Source organism: Patiria miniata, unplaced genomic scaffold, assembly GCF_015706575.1.
Source record: "Patiria miniata isolate m_02_andy unplaced genomic scaffold, ASM1570657v1 HiC_scaffold_29, whole genome shotgun sequence".
In the NCBI taxonomy this organism is placed as follows: domain Eukaryota; kingdom Metazoa; phylum Echinodermata; class Asteroidea; order Valvatida; family Asterinidae; genus Patiria; species Patiria miniata.
In genome coordinates this window covers 16,260,099-16,281,445 of record NW_024037068.1, presented here as the reverse complement: position 1 = coordinate 16,281,445, position 21,347 = coordinate 16,260,099, and the positions used below count along the sequence as shown (strand labels likewise).

The 21,347-nt window shown below is 40.8% G+C and overlaps 1 protein-coding gene and 1 non-coding gene across 2 annotated transcripts; both read left to right on the top strand.

The window, feature by feature from the left end:
- The first annotated feature begins 753 nt into the window (after positions 1 to 753).
- On the top strand, positions 754 to 20,965 carry LOC119736016 (centrosomal AT-AC splicing factor-like). The gene is made up of 9 exons (XM_038209999.1): positions 754 to 940; positions 1,214 to 1,377; positions 2,504 to 2,669; positions 3,818 to 3,907; positions 8,701 to 8,852; positions 9,849 to 10,056; positions 13,934 to 14,060; positions 15,473 to 15,605; positions 20,658 to 20,965. Exons 1-9 carry the CDS (start codon positions 782 to 784, stop codon positions 20,743 to 20,745), a joined length of 1,287 nt encoding a protein of 428 aa, XP_038065927.1. The 5' UTR covers positions 754 to 781; the 3' UTR covers positions 20,746 to 20,965.
- On the top strand, positions 4,528 to 4,600 carry Trnal-uag. Its single transcript has one exon. It is a non-coding gene; the product is annotated as a tRNA-Leu (tRNA).
- Positions 20,966 to 21,347: the final 382 nt, after the last annotated feature.

Sequence of the window (21,347 nt, the reverse complement as noted above, 5' to 3'; positions counted from 1 at the left end):
TATGAATTGGGCTTTTATATCCTAGATTTTGAAAGTGCTACTTGCAGAACTTCACTAAAACAATAGTCCCGACATTTGGGTTTCTTGTTTTTGACTCACCCTGTATTATAAGCTCACACGCCTACACTGGATGGATCGCGCCGTGTTCAAAAGGATGGGCATCGATGAAAAATGTTTTGATTTCTTTCACTTCGCTCTCAGATGTAGGGAAGGGCTAAGAAGAAAATTTAGAATTTGAAATGTGACCTAAAATGAGACGTGCTCGTGACGTCATATTTGATCATCTTCTTTTAAAGATGAGACTAAATGAGCTCATCAATACCCAGCTAGTATCTGAGGATAAGTGATGCTACACGAATAATGAACTTTTACTAGTTAGGCCTATATAGGCCTATTCGGGCCCAGTTCGCATAGGAGACACTTATTTTTAGAGCCTCAGTTTACGGGAAGCGGAAACGTTTTGGGTTAGGCCTAATGGGTTTTCAAACAATAGAAACTGAAGGTTAACGTTGCGTTCTTGTTTAATTCTGGGGCTACTTAAGGGACTGGATTAGGTGAGTATTTTCCTTCTTTGGTGTTACAATTTTTCTCTCTGTAGTAGTGGTACCGGTACGTCTGTTGTCAGCAACTCCGCATATTCCCATGTATTTGTAATGATGATTACTTTTTAGGAACAAAAATGTATTAATCGAGACAACTGCGATCGACACAGATTCGGATGCGGCCGGCCAGCCACGCATCATTTATATATTATAGCGCCCTCAACGTTGCTAACTCCAAGATGGCGGCTCCCACGAAGAAACAGATTTCCAGTGAATTTAAGCAAAGATTCAGCTACTGTGAGCTTTGTCGTCACAGCCACGACAGGGGAAAGAAACACGCATTTTCAAAAAGACACAGAGAGAAGGTTAAGGCAGTTCTTGGAAAATACGGTGCAAAGGTAATCACAAATTAACACGAATTAGACCGAAACGTGATCCAGTGAGTAAGGTATATGCGTTGATGGATGAATAGGGATCTATTTTCGACAGGTACCACAATGGGCTCTCACTCAGTCTTGTTGGACTAGACTCACTAGTGCATAGAACCAAAATTTTAGTCAATTTTCTTACCTGATTTTATTTTTCTGATTATTATTCTGTCATTGACATATTTATTGTTAGTTTAGTAATATTTTTAATATTAGGCTCAAACATTGTGTGGTTTTCTTCAGGTAAAGTCAGCCAGACAAGACATGAGAGATCCCTGCATCCTCCCAGGCCGCTATGAAGCTGACACCAAGTACTGGTGTTACATGTGTGCCAGTGAGGTTCATAAGCATATCAGTGATGGGGAGGTGACCGTCAGACACGCTGGCTTTATTGAACATCTCATGAGGTGATTAGGCCAAATTAACCCTAACCCCCTAGGCCCTTGTTGCTTACAACCATCCTCAATCCTCCAAAATCCTCCTCACCCCAAAACTTTGCACTCGTGTTTAAATGAAGGATAACCAATGCCAAATCCTTCAAAATCATCAGACAGTCCTGCCTCAAAATGCATTCATCCTCAATCCTCCAAAATCCTCTTGTGCTTCATTCACCATTCATCCTCAATCCTCCAAAATCCTCATGTGCTTCAATCACCATTCATCCTCAATCCTCCAGAATCCTCATTTGATTCAATCACCATTCATCCTCAATCCTCTAGAATCCTCCAAAACCGCCAGGAGGATTTTGGAGGAGTGAGGTGGGTTAGGGAGCACTAGGTCCTGAAATCCCCGAAAATTTCATGTTTTGGATTGTTAACTATCCTATTTCAAACATGTGGTTGAAAGGAAACCAACCTAATGTCTTACTGTTCCCGAGAAAAGACGAAAAAAACCCGCTTGTTTACATCGGACACGACGGAGTACGAATACGTTTTTCGTGTCGTTCTCATACAGTGTACGATACACACGTTGTGTGTCTTGGGAACAGCGGTGACCAATCACCAATGCAAAAAAATGTGGTTTCTTCAACGTCCGCAAAAGGCGAACACTTTATGCGTACGAATGAAATCACAACTAGCATCCAAACGGCTCGAATTTATGGGGTCGCAAAAGTGGACCCCGAAATTCGTTCTCGCACACATAATACAGGAATAACACAAAAACGCCCAGTTTTGAAAGGATAGTTGTGTGGATGTTTATATCCTAGTTTTAAATGTTCTTTCCGATTTACATCATCTCGTTCAAAGCGCTCAAGCGTTCAATGCTGGAAAAAAACCAAGAAAACCAATCGTGTTCTTGTAGTCTGGTTCCCTGACCCCACTTAAGATAAAAAAAGGGGCAATTTATAGACTTTGGGGAATTTTAAGGCAGAGAATCAGTCTAGCAGGCTTGTACCTCTTCACAGGTGTGTAATCAATTGCAAAGAAAATGCGGAATAAGAATAATTAGAAGCATTTTTCATTTCGATTTTTGATGGTTGCAAATGTTGTATCTTCCCTTTAACACTGACTTCTAATCATTTACTGAATACAGCCATGAGCATGCTCAGAAGGTGGATCGGTTCTGGCGGATCAATCGCATCGAGACCGACCTTCAGCCGAAGTTCCTCATCTCCAGAGACTCCCAGGATAAGTACAAGCAGGCAGTGGAAGAAGCACTCAGGATACACGAAGCAAAAGAAGAGCGTCTCATGTCACAGGTACATGTAGATCATGATCGTTAATAATACCGGTACCTGTTCCCTTTCAGGTGTTTTGGGGTAGAAAAATACTGAAGCATCCAAGAATCCACCACTGGACTCAGACAAAATAGAAAAATTGAAATACATTTTGAGCGCTTTATCAACAAATTCAAAGCGCTTTACAGTTATTCCCTCGTCTGTCAGGCCATGAGACCATGAGGCAGCCGATTTCAGCGTACATTCAGTCCTCGACCCTCACAGATACCCATTCATACTCCTGGGTGGAGAGAGGCAATTGTAGTTGAATGTCTTGCCCAAGGGAACAAGCACCATCTTCCTGGCATGGTTTGAACCCACGCACCATCGTACTTGAGACAAACTCCGTAAACACTGGACCATGGTATTCTAGAACTGGCTAAGATCCCAGATTCTGTGCCATTTCCCCCCCCCCCCCCAACCAATCCAGCCCCCCCCCCCCCCCCCCCCCCCAAAAAGGAATTAATGAAAATGAAGCCCAGGCAGTAAGGGCCAATCTCAATTCATCTGGGACAACTAGTTCCAGAAAAGTTGTGGACATTGTATTGTATCGGGTCTAATTTGAAAGAATTTGAACAACTTCCCCGCAATCTGCCCGCAATGAAGTTATCAATATTGGTGAGTCAAGCAGTTGCTAATGAAACTTTCCCCAGAACATGTCCGGGACAACAGCGTCTTTCAGACAAATTGAATGAATCTACCCGCAACTTGTCCGGAACTCGTCCAGATATGAATTGAGACGGGCCCTAAACGAAAAATCATGTATCTTGAAATGTCCCACATTAAAGTGTTCTTCTTTATGTCTGATTCTGTCTTCTGAATAGCGCCACTTAAACAAAGACTTTGATAAATTGGGGATCAGCCAACATAGGGCTGGATAGCTCAGTTGGTGGAGCACTGGAACGGCAATCCAGAGGTCTCAAACCCTGCTCCTGTCCATTTCTTTGTTAAACTTTTAAAAAAATTCTGAGATCAGATTTGCTGTAGGTCCCCATTGCCCCTTAAAAAAAAAACTTAAAAAAGAACAACAAAGTCAAGTCAGTTATTAAACAAAAAAATGTATAAAAGTTGGCGTTTGTGGATTTATTATCCATAAAAGCATTATTCTTTTGTTTGAATTTAATTGACAGAGTGCAGCCAAGATACGCCGTGTGGAATCGAACCGTTCACTGCTGCTTCAGTCGTCAGGCAGCTCTACCCTTGTGACTAAGCCCTCTGAGGTCTGTTATGATCGTCGGGAACGAATTTCGTATCCACCTTCAAATGATTTCTTAGTGCATTTTCACTCGCTAGTTATTAGAAGTAAAGTGAAACAGAATTCGAACCTGCAAGGGAATAAATCTGTCTGCAATATTCCCGAATAGACCTTAGTCATGCTGCCACCATTTCAGTCATGTTCCCCGTATCCAATAACAGTACTGAATGATAATGTTTTTGTGCCAAAAGGAACCAGACTATTTTTCCTTCCAGCCTCGCTTTGGCTACGTTGATTTGAATGGGAAAAAAATCAAAATGGCCGCAACATGATAATGGTCTATTCAAGAGTTCTTTTTGTCAGGTTTTTCCTCAAATTAGGTTTTGCCCTTCACCGACGTTTTTTAACATTTTTTTAACATCTGCACTAGAAAGCAGAAGGTCGTGGGTTCGAGTCCCACCCGAGTGATTTTTCCAACTTTCACTCGGGAGGTAACACACTGAGTATACAGTGTTTAAAAACGTCAGTGAAGGGCAAAACCTAATTTGATTTATATCACCCCGACGCAAAAATTCCATCTGATAATAGTTTGTGCGGTACCCGCTGCTATGTACATCAGATTCGAACCCGCCAACCGATCCCGTTAGCTCGGTGGTCGAGTGGTAAGACATCTGCACTAGAAGGCAGGAGGTCGTGGGTTCGAGTCCCACCCGAGTGATTTTTCCAACTTTCACTCGGGAGGTAACACACTGAGTATACAGTGTTTAAAAACGTCGGTGAAGGGCAAAACCTAATTTGATTTATATCACCCCGACGCAAAAATTCCATCTTATAACAGGTTTTTCCTGATTTCATGATATATTTTTTTAAAATCCCTGTTGAAATCTGAAAATTCCTGAGGTTTACCAAAGTGTCTTTACCTACAGGCATGCAACTTTTCCTCGGATCTGCCGATTTCCTCATTTTGTGCTTCTCATGAATGCCATTACAGATTGAAAACTACTGTACAAAAGCTTCTGTGGTTTGGAATTTTCTCGTTTTATTCTAAATTCCCAGTTGCATGCCTGTACCTATCAAAGTTTGTACATGTACGAAAGAAACGGGTATTTTAAGGGATGCATTTAGACAAATACAAAGATAACATAAACCCTACATTGTTCAAGGGCTCCTGGTGGCCCCAAAACTCTCTGCCGAATATTTTTTGGATTTTTTTTTAAAAATTTGCCCAATCTTACCCCTGACCTACAACTTTTGGAACACTTTCTCGACTCTTTACCAGCTTTCCCAATACAGTCTGTATGTTGTCTGCGTTCTGTTGCCGTCAGATAGCAGTTTGAGATCACATAGTAGGGTCATTCCATGCCAACTCAACAAATGGTGCACACCATCACCTCTTGGATTTTTTTCTTTTTTGGTGTACTGAAAGATACTTAGGAGAAATGCAAATTCTGAAAATTTGGGGTCTCTACGACTTTTCGTTCTTGCGCAACAGCATTTTGAAATTTGAGGTGGGCGGGGCCAAAAGCGCGTCGCGTCATGAAATTCAATGTTTAAAGGGCCATATATTTAAAACTATACCCCCCAGACATTTCAAACTTGGTAATCTGGGCTATTTTTTGCTGTAGATTTCAAATATTTAAACAGAAAGAAAGTAGCTTGTTTCATTTTTAAGTTAAAGGGGCCCCAAAATGGCCCAAAACTCATCTGGACCAATGTTCGGGGGGGTGTAAGTCAAAAATTGAAAATATTTTTTTCACCAAATTTTTTGCCTGTAATAGCCCCCAATTGAAACTACTTTCATGTAAAATCTTACACTTATATTAACTTCATTGAATGAGATATAGCCCTTGCAAAAAGCAAATTGTTTATTTTTACGATAACTTGACCCCCCCAAAAACCAATGTCAGACATTCCGCACCAAATTTTGCTTCACATATGTTTGAGGTTGGTCCTTAGTGAAGTCCTCTGAAAAGTTTCATGTTGGTGTCTAAATGTCTTCAGTAGATAGCTGGGCTTTATAATGAGTCTATATCTTACGGTGCTGGTTCCGTAACATACAAGTACACGTACATAGAATAAAACAGCAGTTGGTACATAAAGAATAAGTTGGGTATGAAACTTAGCTTACATTTGTACATGTAGACAGTTGATATAATTGTTTACAGTTTCACAGGTGAAATTATGCATTCCTTGTGATGTAGTTTTGATGAAGTTGAATGAGTTGCATGATGGTTGGCTCACTAAGTTTGTATTGCAATGCCTTCCACCGCTATGTAGAAGTTCTGGTGTTGGTACGCAACACAACACATCAACAAATGGAATGTTACATTTATCCTCTCTTTGTGGCCAATAGAGAGTATTTATTGATTCCGTCCTGTACATGAAGCAGACATACACATCCTCATGAAGTTGTGATACATGTACATCTTCTACAATTTAGCAATGCACCAAACATCATCATAGACCACACAAACATATTTTCCTGGGTTGAGGTCAGCTGCTACAATTGGTGCATGATGAGTTTGAGCATACATGCAACTCCTTGGATGAACTAGGTTTCCCCTTATCCATAATGAAAACTAAGATCAATCAGGTTAAAACCATAGACCCTCTATTCAAACTGAATCACTTCTCTTTGGTTCAGGTTAGTGCTATACTATGTTGTGCAAGTGAGAACTGGTTAATTACTACATACATGACATGCATGCTGTGTGATGAGCACATGGAAAGAATTAGACTCTCAAGTCATTTAACCTAATTTGCATATAATGCACACATAGGTCTACAAGCAACTGTTTATTGAGCAGGAAATGGGTAGTCTTGACCCAAGTCTTTCAACAGTCGGGGGATTTTGTTGTGCTGGTTCCGTAAAATACAAGTACATGTACAGTCGAGTCTCGTTATAACAAACTCGTTCGGACCTAGCCAAATTGTTTGTTATATCAGAATTTTGTACTAAGAGGAACATCAGTCCCATTCATTGTGCACATAAATGCACAGTCGGGACCAAGGCTTTATGTTTGTTATAACCAGAATTTGGTATTAACAGATTTTGTACTAACGAGAGTCGACTGTACATGCACATGTACGTTACGGAACCTGCAGCATCATAAGATATAGACTCTTTATAAAGCCCAGCTATCCACTGAAGAAATTTAGACACCAACATGAAACTTTTCAGAGGACTTCACTAAGGACCAACCTCAAACATATGTGAAGCAAAATTTGGTGCGGAATGTCTGACGTTGGTTTTTTGGGGGGTCAAGTTGTCGTAAAAATAAACAATTTGCTTTTTGCAAGGGCTATATTTCATTCAATGAAGTTAATATAAGTGTAAGATTTTACATGAAAGTAGTTTTAATTGGGGGCTATTACAGGCAAAAAAATTGGTGAAACAAATATTTTCAATTTTTGACTTACACCCCCCCGAACATTGGTCCAGATGAGTTTTGGGCCATTTTGGGGCCCCTCTAACTTAAAAATGAAACAAGCCACTTTCTTTCTGTTTAAATATTTGAAATCTACAGCAAAAAGTAGCCCAGATTACCAAGTTTGAAATGTCTGGGGGGTATAGTTTTAAATATATGGCCCTTTAAACATTGAATTTCGTGACGCGACGCGCTTTTGGCCCCGCCCACCTCAAATTTCAAAATGCTGTTGCGCAAGAACGAAAAGTCGTAGAGACCCCAAATTTTCAGAATTTGCATTTCTCCTAAGTATCTTTCAGTACACCAAAAAAGAAAAAAATCCAAGAGGTGATGGTGTGCACCATTTGTTGAGTTGGCATGGAATGACCCAGTAAAGATAAAGCCTCTTGTTAAGGCCAAAAAAAAAAAAGCTCCGGTTTCTGGTATGGAGCTTGCCCAAAAAGTGGTGCGGCGACGCGGCTTTTTTTTTTTTTACCAGATTGTTTTGCTTCAAATGTCGGCTGATGACTGCAAATGGTGCCCGACTAAACTTAGTGCAAATGGATGGGAGTCCAGAGGCCACATAAAGCTTATTCTCGACCATAACCCAATCTAAAAACACGTTTAAATTGTGCAGCAGCAGAATTCCAGTCAAACCAGTGAGTTTGGCGGTTTTGAAACATCATCTTTCATTGAAAAAAAAACTTTTTCATTTTGCCGACGCGCATGGCTACGGCGACGCGCGCGCATACCAGAAACCGGAGACTTTTTTTTTTTGGCCTAAAGACTGCATCTTTCTTCGAGGGATCCCCAACTGCAATATTTGGTCCAAGAGTGGATTTGGATTTTGTGTCCCCTATGCAACTGGTTCTTGGCAAGGGCCGTCAAGTCGCTACGGCGAAAGAGGGTGCTGTCAACAAGATGAATCAAATTCCAGTTTTTAAAAATTTAACCAAAAAATTGACTGGAGCAGGGTTTGAACCTGCAACCTCCGGATTGCTGTCCTTGCTGGATAGGTCAGTAGGTGTAGAGCGCTAGAACGGCAATCCGGAGGTCGCAGGTTCAAACTCCACTCCAGTCAATTTCTTTATTGAACTTTTAAATAATTATTAGAATGCATGTAGTCAGTTTCCCTCTGTGGTTTATTTGCGAATCCAGTTTTGGGAACTTTACAACTCGACCAGAGAAATTTGCACATTTGCATGTTTATAATGTGCTTCAGTTTTGCTCGGAATCTCTTGGGTCAGTCTGTGGAATGTTCCCAAGACTGTAAGGCCAGGCACTAGCTGCGTAAGTATTCATTCTTGGACTATGAATACTTATGCCGTATCCCAAGTGGGTATCACCCAAGTGTTGTGTCCAAAGAAGCATTTATTTTTATCCATGATGATATTTCCTGAATGCGCCGTAGACCTTCACAGCCTCATCACAGGGTGTGGCACCCAACAGAGAATTGGCTCCCTGGACCACGCCCACGGCCCCTTCTGGAATTGGAAGTGCAGGTAGCAACGTTAGAGATCCGTTGACTCACAAGGCGGAGGATGTTCCCGGATGCTCACATCAGTAAGTGTATTTTGGGTTTTTTTTGTTATGAATGTTGCTCATCACAAGGCCCTATTTAACCAGTTTGTGTCGAAAGCCGTGTATACATGCAAAAGTTTTGCGGTATTCGGAACGGATGACAGATAAACACGCAGGGAGCGAGGCCTGGAATGATCTTTCAGTGACCCGCTCGCAGCGAGCGAGGCTGGAAATATGAGTGTGCTGCCCGAGGGTGATGGCTTCAACCTGCCTGGCTTGAGGTCAAGTGAAAATAAATCCCGCGCCTCGTTCCGTTCTTGTCAAAATAAACCCGGCGTGAACTGGTTGAGGGCCACTTGAGGTGTTGTGTTTTGAGGCTGCACAAAAAAGGAGTAGAAAAAGCTAAGCTGAGAAAAGAAAAATTACTTCAAATAGAAGGATAAGTATTGAAGTTGCACTTGAACCTGGATATATTATATTCAACTTGAAAACAAGATACAGGTAAGGAGTTCCTAGTGAGGCAGGGCGTGGGAAGAAACTGGATGAATGTTTCTGAGGATGTGCTTTGGGAACAATGATGTATGTCAATGTGAATGGATGGAGAACTATGTAGTTCGCCCCAAAGGGACGGTTAGGAGGTACAACCTGAGAACTGAGACTGTTGGATAGTATCTGTAAAACAAGCACGATGAGGCAACAGAGCGACAATGTGAGAAAGGTTGCAGAGAGGCAGAAATCTCTGTGTTGGACCCAGGCCCAGCACGGACAGTGTTGATAACGTGAAAGACCTGATATTGCTGACTGTAGCTCGAGTCAGAATCCAAGTTGCAACGAATTTGACCCAAACGGGACTCAAGTCTCTGCCAGGATTTAGCAACACAACCAAATTTCACAAATGAGGTTAGGAAAGAGTAGTTGTTATCGAATGATCATAGTCTTTCCATTTTGTAGCCAGTGTCTTAAAAGGTTTACTAATTTATCTTCAAACTTCTTACAAATTTGAAATGATGCAATGTGTGCCTTTTTGTTAATTTTCAGGTCAAATGGCCCATCAGGGGAGATGCATGAACAAGCTGTGCTGCACAATTCAAACCAGCCAGATCCGGCTAGTACCGGTTCCAACCAGTTCCAGCTGGCTGTGTTGAACCATTCAGCAGCAGCTGCGCAGCAGAAGCCTGGAGTCCTGAGTCGAGTCCAGACCATAGGTGTCATATCATCAGGGGGTCTGACTGCAGTCCATGTCAAGGTATATATACCGGTACCACACTCAGTCTGGAATGCCAGGCTGGGCTTCTTTGTTCTTCTCGTAGCTTTGGCTCTTAGTTTTCATATTACTTGTTGAGATCCGGAGAAGTCTTCCTAAACCATAAGGGCAAATCCACGGTTACTCACGCTACATTTTCGTAACGTGAGTAAGCAAATTTGTGCGCCTTGTTTATCATACATTATACATTTTTCTGGATGTCATCTTTGGTGCTTAGGTAGGTCTAGGTCTTCTCTATCTACCAAGGGGATAACAGTTATTAAACCTTTTCAGTAAGGTAATTACAGCCCAAGGAAACTCAAAAGTACATCAAAAATGTAACCTGAGTAACTGTGGAATTGCCCATAACCTTCAGAAATAATTGAAAACGCACTCGAGCTTCTGAAGAATTTACCAAGTTTATTTGCATTCTTCGTGCTATTTTTCGAGTTTCATCTGGAAAAAAAAATTCCTATAAACAACAAAAACGTTATTCACTTTTGAATGAGAAATCAACTGAAAATAATTCTGTTCTCGTTGGGTAGGCTGGTTCCCACTTCATACTAAATATCGATTATGTACTGACCTGGAATCAATCTGCCCGTGTGGCTAACCTCTTTGTGATTAAAATAAAATAAAGATAATTCTAAGGGTTGCAGACGCCAAAAAAAAGCAAAATAGGAGTTATTAGGGTTGGAATAAGCATGCATGTACACACATGTGCAACGTGAAAATTTAATAAAACAAAAAAAACGTAATTTCTTGATAAGCGCGGAGTACGAAACTTTAAAGATAGAGTCCATCATTTGTAATTTGTGCATTTTGTTCTTTTGAAGCAACAAAAGTGTTCAAAATCTAATGAAGGATACTGAACAACTAACCTGATAAAGTTTCAGCTCAGCTTCAGCTGTATATTTTGAGAAAAACAGCATTCTAGGATCTCAATTTCAAATTAAAAGTTGCTGAATCATGTTTTGAATTGGGCCTGAATTCAGCGTCCGAGACGCGTTCTCACAGAGCCGATTGCAGCTACACGCGATGTCGCGCACTGATCCGACGAATTATAGCAACCGCGCGCGCGCGTGCGTCGTGCCAATGCTTGCGCGCGCTTCACCGAATAACAAAACGAACTACTAATTTAAATTTTCCTACGGTGCGTCTTAAGACGCACTGCTGGAAAGGCCTTCTTTCGTTGATTACTTCAAAATCACAGCTTGCCAGAAAGAATAATTTCACAGGGAGTTTAGTCCCCTTACTATCTTTCAACCAAGTATGTTTTTCAACAATAATACGCCAGTTACTTTTTCGGATGGTTGCAAATGATGGACTATAGCTTTAAACTTAAAATATGTGTATAAGTAGAAAGCCATGGTCCAATGGTTACAGCATCTGACCCATGTGCGACGGTATGTGGGTTTGAACCCCATGACTGGGATCTTGTCCTTGTGTTCTTGAGCAAGACACTTTACTACAATTTCCTATTTCTCACCCAGGAGTGTGTGTGGGTACCTGTGAGGGTCGAGACCAGATTGCACTGATCTCATGGCCTGATGAACAGGGATCTTGCACTTGTGTTCTTGGGCAAGACACTTTACCACAATTTCCTATTTCTCACCCAGGGGTGTGAATGGGTACCTGTGAGGGTCGAAACCAGATTGTGCTGATCTCAAAACTGATCTCATGGCCTGATGAACAGGGAGCTTGCACTTGTGTTCTTGGGCAAGACACTTCACCACAATTTCCTATTTCTCACCCAGGGGTGTTAATGGGTACCTGTGAGGGCTGAGACCAGATTGCACTGATCTCATGGCCCGATGAACAGGGATCTTGCACTTGTGTTCTTGGGCAAGACACTTTACCACAATTTCGTGTTTCGCACCCAGGGGTGTGAATGGGTACCTGTGAGGGTCGAGACCAGATTGCACTGATCTCAAAACTGATCTCATGGCCCGATGAACAGGGATCTTGCACTTGTGTTCTTGGGCAAGACACTTTACCACAATTTCCTATTTCTCACCCAGGGGTGTTAATGGGTACCTGAGAGGGTCGAGACCAGATTGCACTGATTTCATGGCCTGATGAACAGGGATCTTGCACTTGTGTTCTTGGGCAAGACACTTTACCACAATTTCCTATTTCTCACCCAGGGGTGTTAATGGGTACCTGTGAGGGCCGAGACCAGATTGCACTGATCTCATGGCCCGATGAACAGGGATCTTGCACTTGTGTTCTTGGGCAAGACACTTTACCACAATTTCCTGTTTCGCACCCAGGGGTGTGAATGGGTACCTGTGAGGGTCGAGACCAGATTGCACTGATCTCAAAACTGATTTCATGGCCTGATGAACAGGGATCTTGCACTTGTGTTCTTGGGCAAGACACTTTACCACAATTTCCTATTTCTCACCCAGGGGTGTTAATGGGTACCTGTGAGGGCCGAGACCAGATTGCACTGATCTCATGGCCCGATGAACAGGGATCTTGCACTTGTGTTCTTGGGCAAGACACTTTACCACAATTTCCTGTTTCGCACCCAGGGGTGTGAATGGGTACCTGTGAGGGTCGAGACCAGATTGCACTGATCTCAAAACTGATCTCATGGCCCGATGAACAGGGATCTTGCACTTGTGTTCTTGGGCAAGACACTTTACCACAATTTCCTATTTCTCACCCAGGGGTGTTAATGGGTACCTGAGAGGGTCGAGACCAGATTGCACTGATTTCATGGCCTGATGAACAGGGATCTTGCACTTGTGTTCTTGGGCAAGACACTTTACCACAATTTCCTATTTCTCACCCAGGGGTGTTAATGGGTACCTGTGAGGGTCGAGACCAGATTGCACTGATCTCAAAACTGATTTCATGGCCTGATGAACAGGGATCTTGCACTTGTGTTCTTGGGCAAGACACTTTACCACAATTTCCTATTTCTCACCCAGGGGTGTTAATGGGTACCTGTGAGGGCCGAGACCAGATTGCACTGATCTCATGGCCCGATGAACAGGGATCTTGCACTTGTGTTCTTGGGCAAGACACTTTACCACAATTTCCTGTTTCGCACCCAGGGGTGTGAATGGGTACCTGTGAGGGTCGAGACCAGATTGCACTGATCTCAAAACTGATCTCATGGCCCGATGAACAGGGATCTTGCACTTGTGTTCTTGGGCAAGACACTTTACCACAATTTCCTATTTCTCACCCAGGGGTGTTAATGGGTACCTGAGAGGGTCGAGACCAGATTGCACTGATTTCATGGCCTGATGAACAGGGATCTTGCACTTGTGTTCTTGGGCAAGACACTTTACCACAATTTCCTATTTCTCACCCAGGGGTGTTAATGGGTACCTGTGAGGGCCGAGACCAGATTGCACTGATCTCATGGCCCGATGAACAGGGATCTTGCACTTGTGTTCTTGGGCAAGACACTTTACCACAATTTCCTATTTCTCACCCAGAGGCGTTAATGGGTACCTGTGAGGGTCAGGACCAGATTGCGCTGATCTCAAAACTGATCGCATGGCCTGATAAACAGGGATCTTGTACTTGTGTTCTTGGGCAAGACACTTTACCACAGTTTCCTATTTCTCTACCAGGGGTGTGAATGGGTATCTGTGAGGGTCGAGGCCAGATTGCACTGATCTCAAACTGATCTCATGGCCTGATGAACAGGGATCTTGCACTTGTGTTCTTGGGCAAGACACTTTACCACAATTTCCTATTTCTCACCCAGGGGTGTTAATGGGTACCTGTGAGGGTCGAGACCAGATTGCGCTGATCTCAAACTGATCTCATGATGAACGGGAAGGGAGTTATTAAGCGCTTGAGGCATTGGAATAAAATGCTATCAGTATTATCATAATACTATTTGTTCGTGATCCAGGATCGTGGAATTGATGGAAACATTCATACCGGAGCACTGCCGCCATGGTTACGGGATGATGACAACGAAGATACAGAGGAAGGATATCAAAAGATGGGCCCCTCGGAGGTGGAATTCAGGAAACACAGTGAGTGGATAAAATTCCTTTACTTTTCACTTGACCTCAAGCCAGGCGGGTTGAAGCCATCACCCTCGAGCAGCACACTTACATTTATGGCCTCGCTTACTGCGAGCGGGTCGCTGACAGATATTTCTGGCCTCACTCCCCGCGTGTTTATCTGTCATCCGTTCTGAGTACCGCAAAACCTTTGCGTGTGGTCCATGTAATGTATTTTTTGTTCGTGCAATCTTTGGAAATGCACCTTCGTGCCCAATTTAAAGGGAATATACAACATTTGCAAACATCGAAAAATAAAACTACCAAGTTTTTACGAAATACCTTACTGGGATGTTGGTAAATGAGAGTCTAAAGCATCCTGTAAAATTATGGCACCTGGTATGAAATCATTTTCAAGAAAAGTGTTATTTTTGTGACCACCATTGGAAAAACCTAACTATTTTTCAACTACTGCTCCAAATTTACCTTTATTTCAGTCCAAATGTTGTTTGCTATTGGTTACATGTTCATGGATGGGTGCAGGCCATCTAGACTGGTTCCCTTACCTTACAATTTTCTGGCATCTATAAGTTAATCCATTTTATCTTTAGTGGAGTCAAGGAACCAGACTACTTGAACATTTTTGTTTTTCTTGGTTTTCCAGCATTTTAGAACACAAAACGTCAAACATGTCAGTGTAACAATATTTGATCTATTACACTAACCCCTCAAATAGTACATTGCTGAAAATTACAGCAAAAGCCAATGATGTACATTCCCTTTAACCTTATTTTCAATTTTTATTTTGCCATTTTTCGAGGGTATTTTGGTGCCTTTAATGCTAATGCAGATTTCCATATTCATGAGCAAAAGTGTGATGTCATTTCAGGCAGAAAACTCAACGCTACAGCTGTTTCAGTACCAAAAGTTACCACAATTTTGATTATCTCTCTGTCAAGAATTTTTTTTACTTTGGTGATTCATTGTTGTGTCAGTACACAGTAGTAAACCAATGAGCAAAATTTTCTCACCTGTTTTTTCAATAACCAAATTTCTTGATTCACAATCTGCACAGAAAACTCCTTAACTGAACAGTTTCTTCCTGAAATGAGGACTTCAACAGCGCCCTCAGTTGTCCACAAAAGTACAACTTTAAATGTTTAAAGAAGTGCAGTTTTGGATAAAATTGACCAAACAGGAGTGTCAAATATTTTTCATACATTTAAGAGTAGAAAGGCGCACAAAATATGTTTCTAAGGAAAATTCACTGTCATGGAACCTTTAAATGAAATTCAGATCCGTCGTAATTGATCTTCCAGTTTTGTAAGTCATGAAATGTGTAATAGTGAAGCATATAGTTAAAATTTATATCTAAATTAAGTTTTGTGATACCGACCATAGGCCAAAAACTGAATTGTTGATTGTCTGTTTCTTTATTTCAGCTGAGCAGCAGAGAAAATCGAAGCTGAACCCCAAACGAGTAGGCGTGAACTTTGACCACACCTCCCCCTCCAACGAGGAATGGCTGCCGTCATTCGGCAGAGTCTGGAACACGGGCCGCAGGTGGCAATCAAGGTAGATAGGCATGAGATTTGTGTCTGAAATCAGACCTTTTGAATCTTGGGAAAAGTGAGGCTGTGTCCAAATTACGTGGCTGTGGCTGCAGCCACTTCCCATAGACCCGTGTGTTATTTCCAGCCGTAGCCCAGTAATTGGCACGCGACCTTATTATCGGTATACTAGTTGAGTCAAAAAGAAAGAGACCTAAGGCCAAAAAAAAAAATAGTCGGTCTCTGGTCAGACCGAAGTTCCGGAATTGATGTGGCGACGCGTTTTTTTTTTTTTTTTTTTTTTTTTTTTCAAGCTTTTATTGTACAGACAAGGTGGGTACTATTTTGCTTTTTTGTGTCCTCATTATACATTGGTGTCCTCCATAATTTGCCTTGGTGCCCTTAATCATTTGCCTTGGTGCAATTTCCCCATTCCTTGGTGCTCCTTGGTACAAACATTTGAGGAGGTGCGGTAATAGAGGGCGCTGTTGTAGCTTCCGTGTTAATTTGGAGGAAAAAAAAGGTTGACGCGCATGATTAAAATCGACGCGCGCGCTGACCAGAGACCGAGTATTTATTATTTTTTTGGCCTAATCAGAAAAAGATATTTTTAAAATATGTGGCTACTCCATTGCATAAAAATATCGTAGGGATTAAGTACATTTTATTGACTAGTAAGTGTGCCATTTCTATGTAATTTGCGTACTATATTCACAAGTTACATGTATGTCTATTTTAACCCTAACTCCCTACTGTCTTTTACTAAGTACTGGACCAAGTCCGCCAAAATCCATCAATCACACTGCTTCCAATGCATGCTTTGCTTTAGGCCTCCAGACCCAAGTCCATCATACTCCATCAATATTTAGTCACACCAGGCCTTCAGGACCAAGTCTGCCAAAATCCACTCAAATGGGGGATGGATCTTGATGGAGTTCAGGAGGTTAGGGTTGATGCAAAATTCAGCTCTACACAAATGATCATTTACCATTAAAACACAATGAAATAAGGGCGTTTTTCCTACCATGAATTAAAAAAAATATTGTACAGGAAAACAGACACAATCACCATGATTTTTTCCAAAAAAAAATTCCACATATTGAAAACACAAAATCTGACAGTATATAATTATTATTTATATCAGGCTTTCAGCGGTAAAAATAAATCAGCTTATTGTATGCTTTCACAAAAAGTTGACTGCAAAAAGATTGTTATTGCAGTCAATCCGGGCATTTTCGCAGGTTCCCGCTTGATCAAGAGCATAGAAAGTCACAGTTGTCAACCACTCAACAGAGCGTAGCTCGTGCGCGTACCGTCGAACACGGAACACGCTGCGCGCATGCAGCGCGCAGAAGGCCAGGTATGCGCGCACTGTTGTCAACAATTACAGTGGCAGCTTCAAGACGTTTGATGTAAACGAAAAAGATGTAATTGACAGTGTCTTGAATTGTGCTTCTTGCGGATCAAGTCAGCCTGATATTAATAATAATAATAATATTGGATGGCTTGTTTTCAGTGGATACAAGAATATATTGCACTCGCTATGACCATATTGCACTCGTCTACGACTCGTGCAATATTGTCATAGCTCGTGCAATATATTCTTGTATCAGCCTCAAAGCCATCCAATATTATATAAATGTTTCAGTGTTTATTTCAATTATTAAAGTCTCATTTGCATACAATTGCGTGTGTGTAATCTGTAATTGTCACTCAGCTCATTAGCTTCCAATGGCATTCCAAGGACAGCTATAAAAATGGGTGCTTTCAGTAAAACATGGGTGCTTTCAGTAAAACATGCATAACTTCTGATGATGGCACGGATCAAGTTTAGTTATTCTTTTCATCAGATGAGTGGATGAACATCAGTCCTTCTGATTTGAGGCGTGCAATCACACCCCCACACCATCGCACACCTAAAAGCTTCCTGAGAAGTGTGAATAATTGCACACCTGAATTTCCCTGGACCACAGATCACACACCTAGAAAACCACGCACCTAGAAAAAACACACAACTAGAAAAATCCTGGTGTGCCTTTTTCCACACGCCTGTGATTTTCAAATCAGAAGGCTTGGAACATGCTCTTTTAAGACATACATCATTGGTGTATCAAATTTGATTGCTTTTCTTAAGAAAAAAATCTTTAATCCTGGTCACTTTCTTTTTGGTCTCATTTTGTAATCTGTGTGATTTTTGGATATATACCGATACAAAATCACATCAGTTCTTGGCACAGTTTAAAGTCAGGCTGGTTTCACTCTTCAAGGAAGCTAACAGCAAAAACAAATTATATTTATATCAGTTTCAAAACAAGGCTTATGCTCTTTATCAAACTCAAGGACAGTTTTATTAGTCCAGTAATTTGGACACGGCTTAATTATCAGTATACTGGGTGGACAAAAAGAAAGTGACCTAATCAGAAAAAAAAAAATTGTTTTGTTACTTTTTAAGTGAAAACAATCATTAATCAAGGTCACTTTCTTTTTGACTCACCCAGTAGATATCAATTTCGTTTTCAGAATTGCAATCCAATATTCAGCCTTTTTTTTTTCAATTGACAATCTCATTCCTTGATATAATTTTACCATAATACTTACACAAACTTATTTTATGGAAAATTAAGGTAGCACTTTACTAGAATGAAAGTTTATGATTGGCATGGCTAGATCAATCTGAATGGTGTGTATGACAACAAAATTGCCCACAGACAACTCCATGGTGGGAGGTAGCCCGAACAAAATCACAGAAATCATTAAAAAAAAAATCAGAAATGTTAATATATTGGTGTTATCATTCCATCAAGTATGCTCTCTTGGCAGTTGATAGTTTCTGAGGCCAATTTCACGGCGCTGCTAAGCACAAAAAATTTGCTTAGCACAAAAAAAGTCTGGCTTATAAAAGCAGGTTACCAGCCAAAACTCCACATGATAGTGATTAGTATTCAGCTGTTGTTTGCTTAGCATGAAAATAACATGGACTTTTTGGCTGATAACCTGCTTCTATAAGCCAGACTTTTTTGTGCTAAGCAAATTTTTGTGCTTAGCAGCGCCGTGAAATTGGCCCCTGGTTGGCTACACTGTTACCAACTTCCCAGTGAGTGTTGTATGCAAATTGTTGCTTCATGCATGGATGCAAGGCACATTTGTACATGATTCCAAGAGAGAGTTTAAAGAAGTTGTGTTCAGACAGTACATCATTGTTACCTCGCCAAGGAGGTTAAAGGGAATATACAACATTTGCAAACATCGAAAAATAAAACTACCAAGTTTTTACAAAATACCTTACTAGGATGTTGGTAAATGACAGTCTTAAGCATCCTGTAAATTCATGGCACCTGATGTGAAGTCATTTTCAAGAAAATGGTAATTTTGTATACATTTCCAACGATGGTCGGCCGACCACCATTGGAAAAACCAAACTATTTTTCAACTACTGCTCCAAATTTACCCTTTTTTCAGTCCAATTGTTGGTTGCTATTGCGTACATGTTCATGAATTGGTGCAGGCCAGCTAGACTGGTTCCCTTACCTTACAATTTTCTGGCATTTATAAATTGATCCATTTTATCTTTAGTGGAGTCAGGGAACTAGACTTGCTTGAACATTTTTGTTTTTTCTTGGTTTTTCGAGCATTTTCGAACACAAAACTTGAAACACGTCAGTGTAACAATATTTGATCTATTATACTAACCCTTCAAATATTTCATTTCTGAAAATTACAGCAAAAGCCAATGATGTACATTCCCTTTAAGTTTCAATGGATTTGGTTGGTTTGTTGGTTGGTTTGTCTGTGTACAAGATAACTCAAAAACTTATGGACAGATTTGCATGAAATTTTTTTTAGGGGTGGTCCTTGGTACAAATACAAATCGATTAGATTTTGAAAGTGATCCGGAGCTGGGTCTGGATCCAGGATATTGTTTTTAAGGATTCTTCACTATTTATGTGAGTTTTTCTTTTGGGTGTACTGACAATATGGTGGGGAATTGTTTAGCCTTGGCGGAGGTTTGCGCTCTCTGAGTGCTTTCTAGTTAATTACAATGTAGTTACATGTACAATCAGCAAACTTTGTTGTTTGAACAGAAATAACACTTAAACAGATGACAGACTTGTCGTCCGTACTGGGTCCTTCACTCATGTTCAGTGTTCCATTATTTCATAAATCCCTCAAATATAAGGTGAAGCTAGTGAGACAGTTAATTTCTCTCTTTTCTTTAAGAACAGATAATTTTGAAAACCTACCAATCTTTTTAAAAGGTCAAGATGCACTGCTAAATAAACAGAGTTTACAGATGGGTGTTGAATAATATATGTGTTGAATATCACTTTCGATAACTCACTCAAAGACAAAAATATTTTAATTTCTTTTTTTATATCAAATTTAATAAAAAAAGATCTGATTTGTTTGATTTTATTTTTTTTTAAATCATGATTTGTAACAACCCTGTTTCAGTAATCAGACTTTGAAAGATCACAAGGAAGTATTTAAAGGGAATGTACATCATTGGCTTTTGCTGTAATTTTCAGAAATGAACTATTTGAGGGGAGTGTAATAGATCAAATATTGTTACACTGATATGTTTGAAGTTTGTGTTCGAAAATGCTGGAAAAAAACAAGAAAACCAAAAATGTTCAAGTAGTCTGGTTCCTTGACTCCACTTAAGATAAAATGGATCAATTTATAGATGTAAGGTAAGGGAACCAGTCTAGCTGGCCTGCACCCGTTCATGAACATGTAACCAATAGCAAACAAAATTTGGACTGAAAAAAAGTGTAAAGTTGGAGCATAGTTGAAAAATAGTTAGGTTTTTCCAATGGTGGTCGGCTGACCACCGTTGGAAATGTATACAAAAATGCCATTTTCTTGAAAATGACTTCACACCAGGTGCCATAATTTTACAGGATACTTTAGACTGTCATTTACCAACATCCTAGTAAGGTATTTCGTAAAAACTTGGTAGGTTTTATTTTTCGATGTTTGCAAATGTTGTATATTCCCTTTAAGAAATGAAATCACAAACCACCAAATATTTTATTTCTGTCTTTTTTTTTTTGCTATTTCCTCTCTTGATCCACAGGCACCAGTACCGGAAAGAAGCCAACCAGTCCAAGTCATTCAAGAGACGAAGAATGCCTCCAAACAGTACAGTTTCTAAACCTCCCTGATGTGTAGATTAAGATCATAGATCCAGCAATTATTTGCCAGTTTGTTGTGTGTTTATGGACTTCATGCAGAAACAGTAGATGATTTTGTGTGACCGCTTCCCTTTCAAGATACAGTGAGTGGGACAATTCCATGTGCCAGTTTTGGTTTGCGCCCATATGTGACCGGCTCCACAAAAAAGGGTATTATGTCGCAAAAAAAGTGAAATTGAGTTATATACATGGTTGGAAACAAGGGCGGATCCAGAACACAATTTTGGGGGGGGGGCCAAACAAACTTTGGTCCTCCAAAAAAGTGGGTCCAAAAATTACGGCGTGGGGTTCGGGGCCCGCTTAAGGGCCCCGAAAAAAATTTGGATTCTAGATGCTCTGTGGTGCGATCTGAGGCAATTTCTGACCACTTTAACCAATGTTTTTTTGAGGAAAAGATGGTGGTGTACTCATTGCCTGCCTATTTTGCGATGTCACATATAAAAAAAAAAAATTGGTTTCGTTTTGGGGGGGGGGGGGGCCATGGCCCCCTTTGGCCCCCCTCTGGATCCGCCCTTGGTTGGAAAGCCCACAATGTAAGCTTTCATTTGGCATACAATAGAGCTGCATATCCC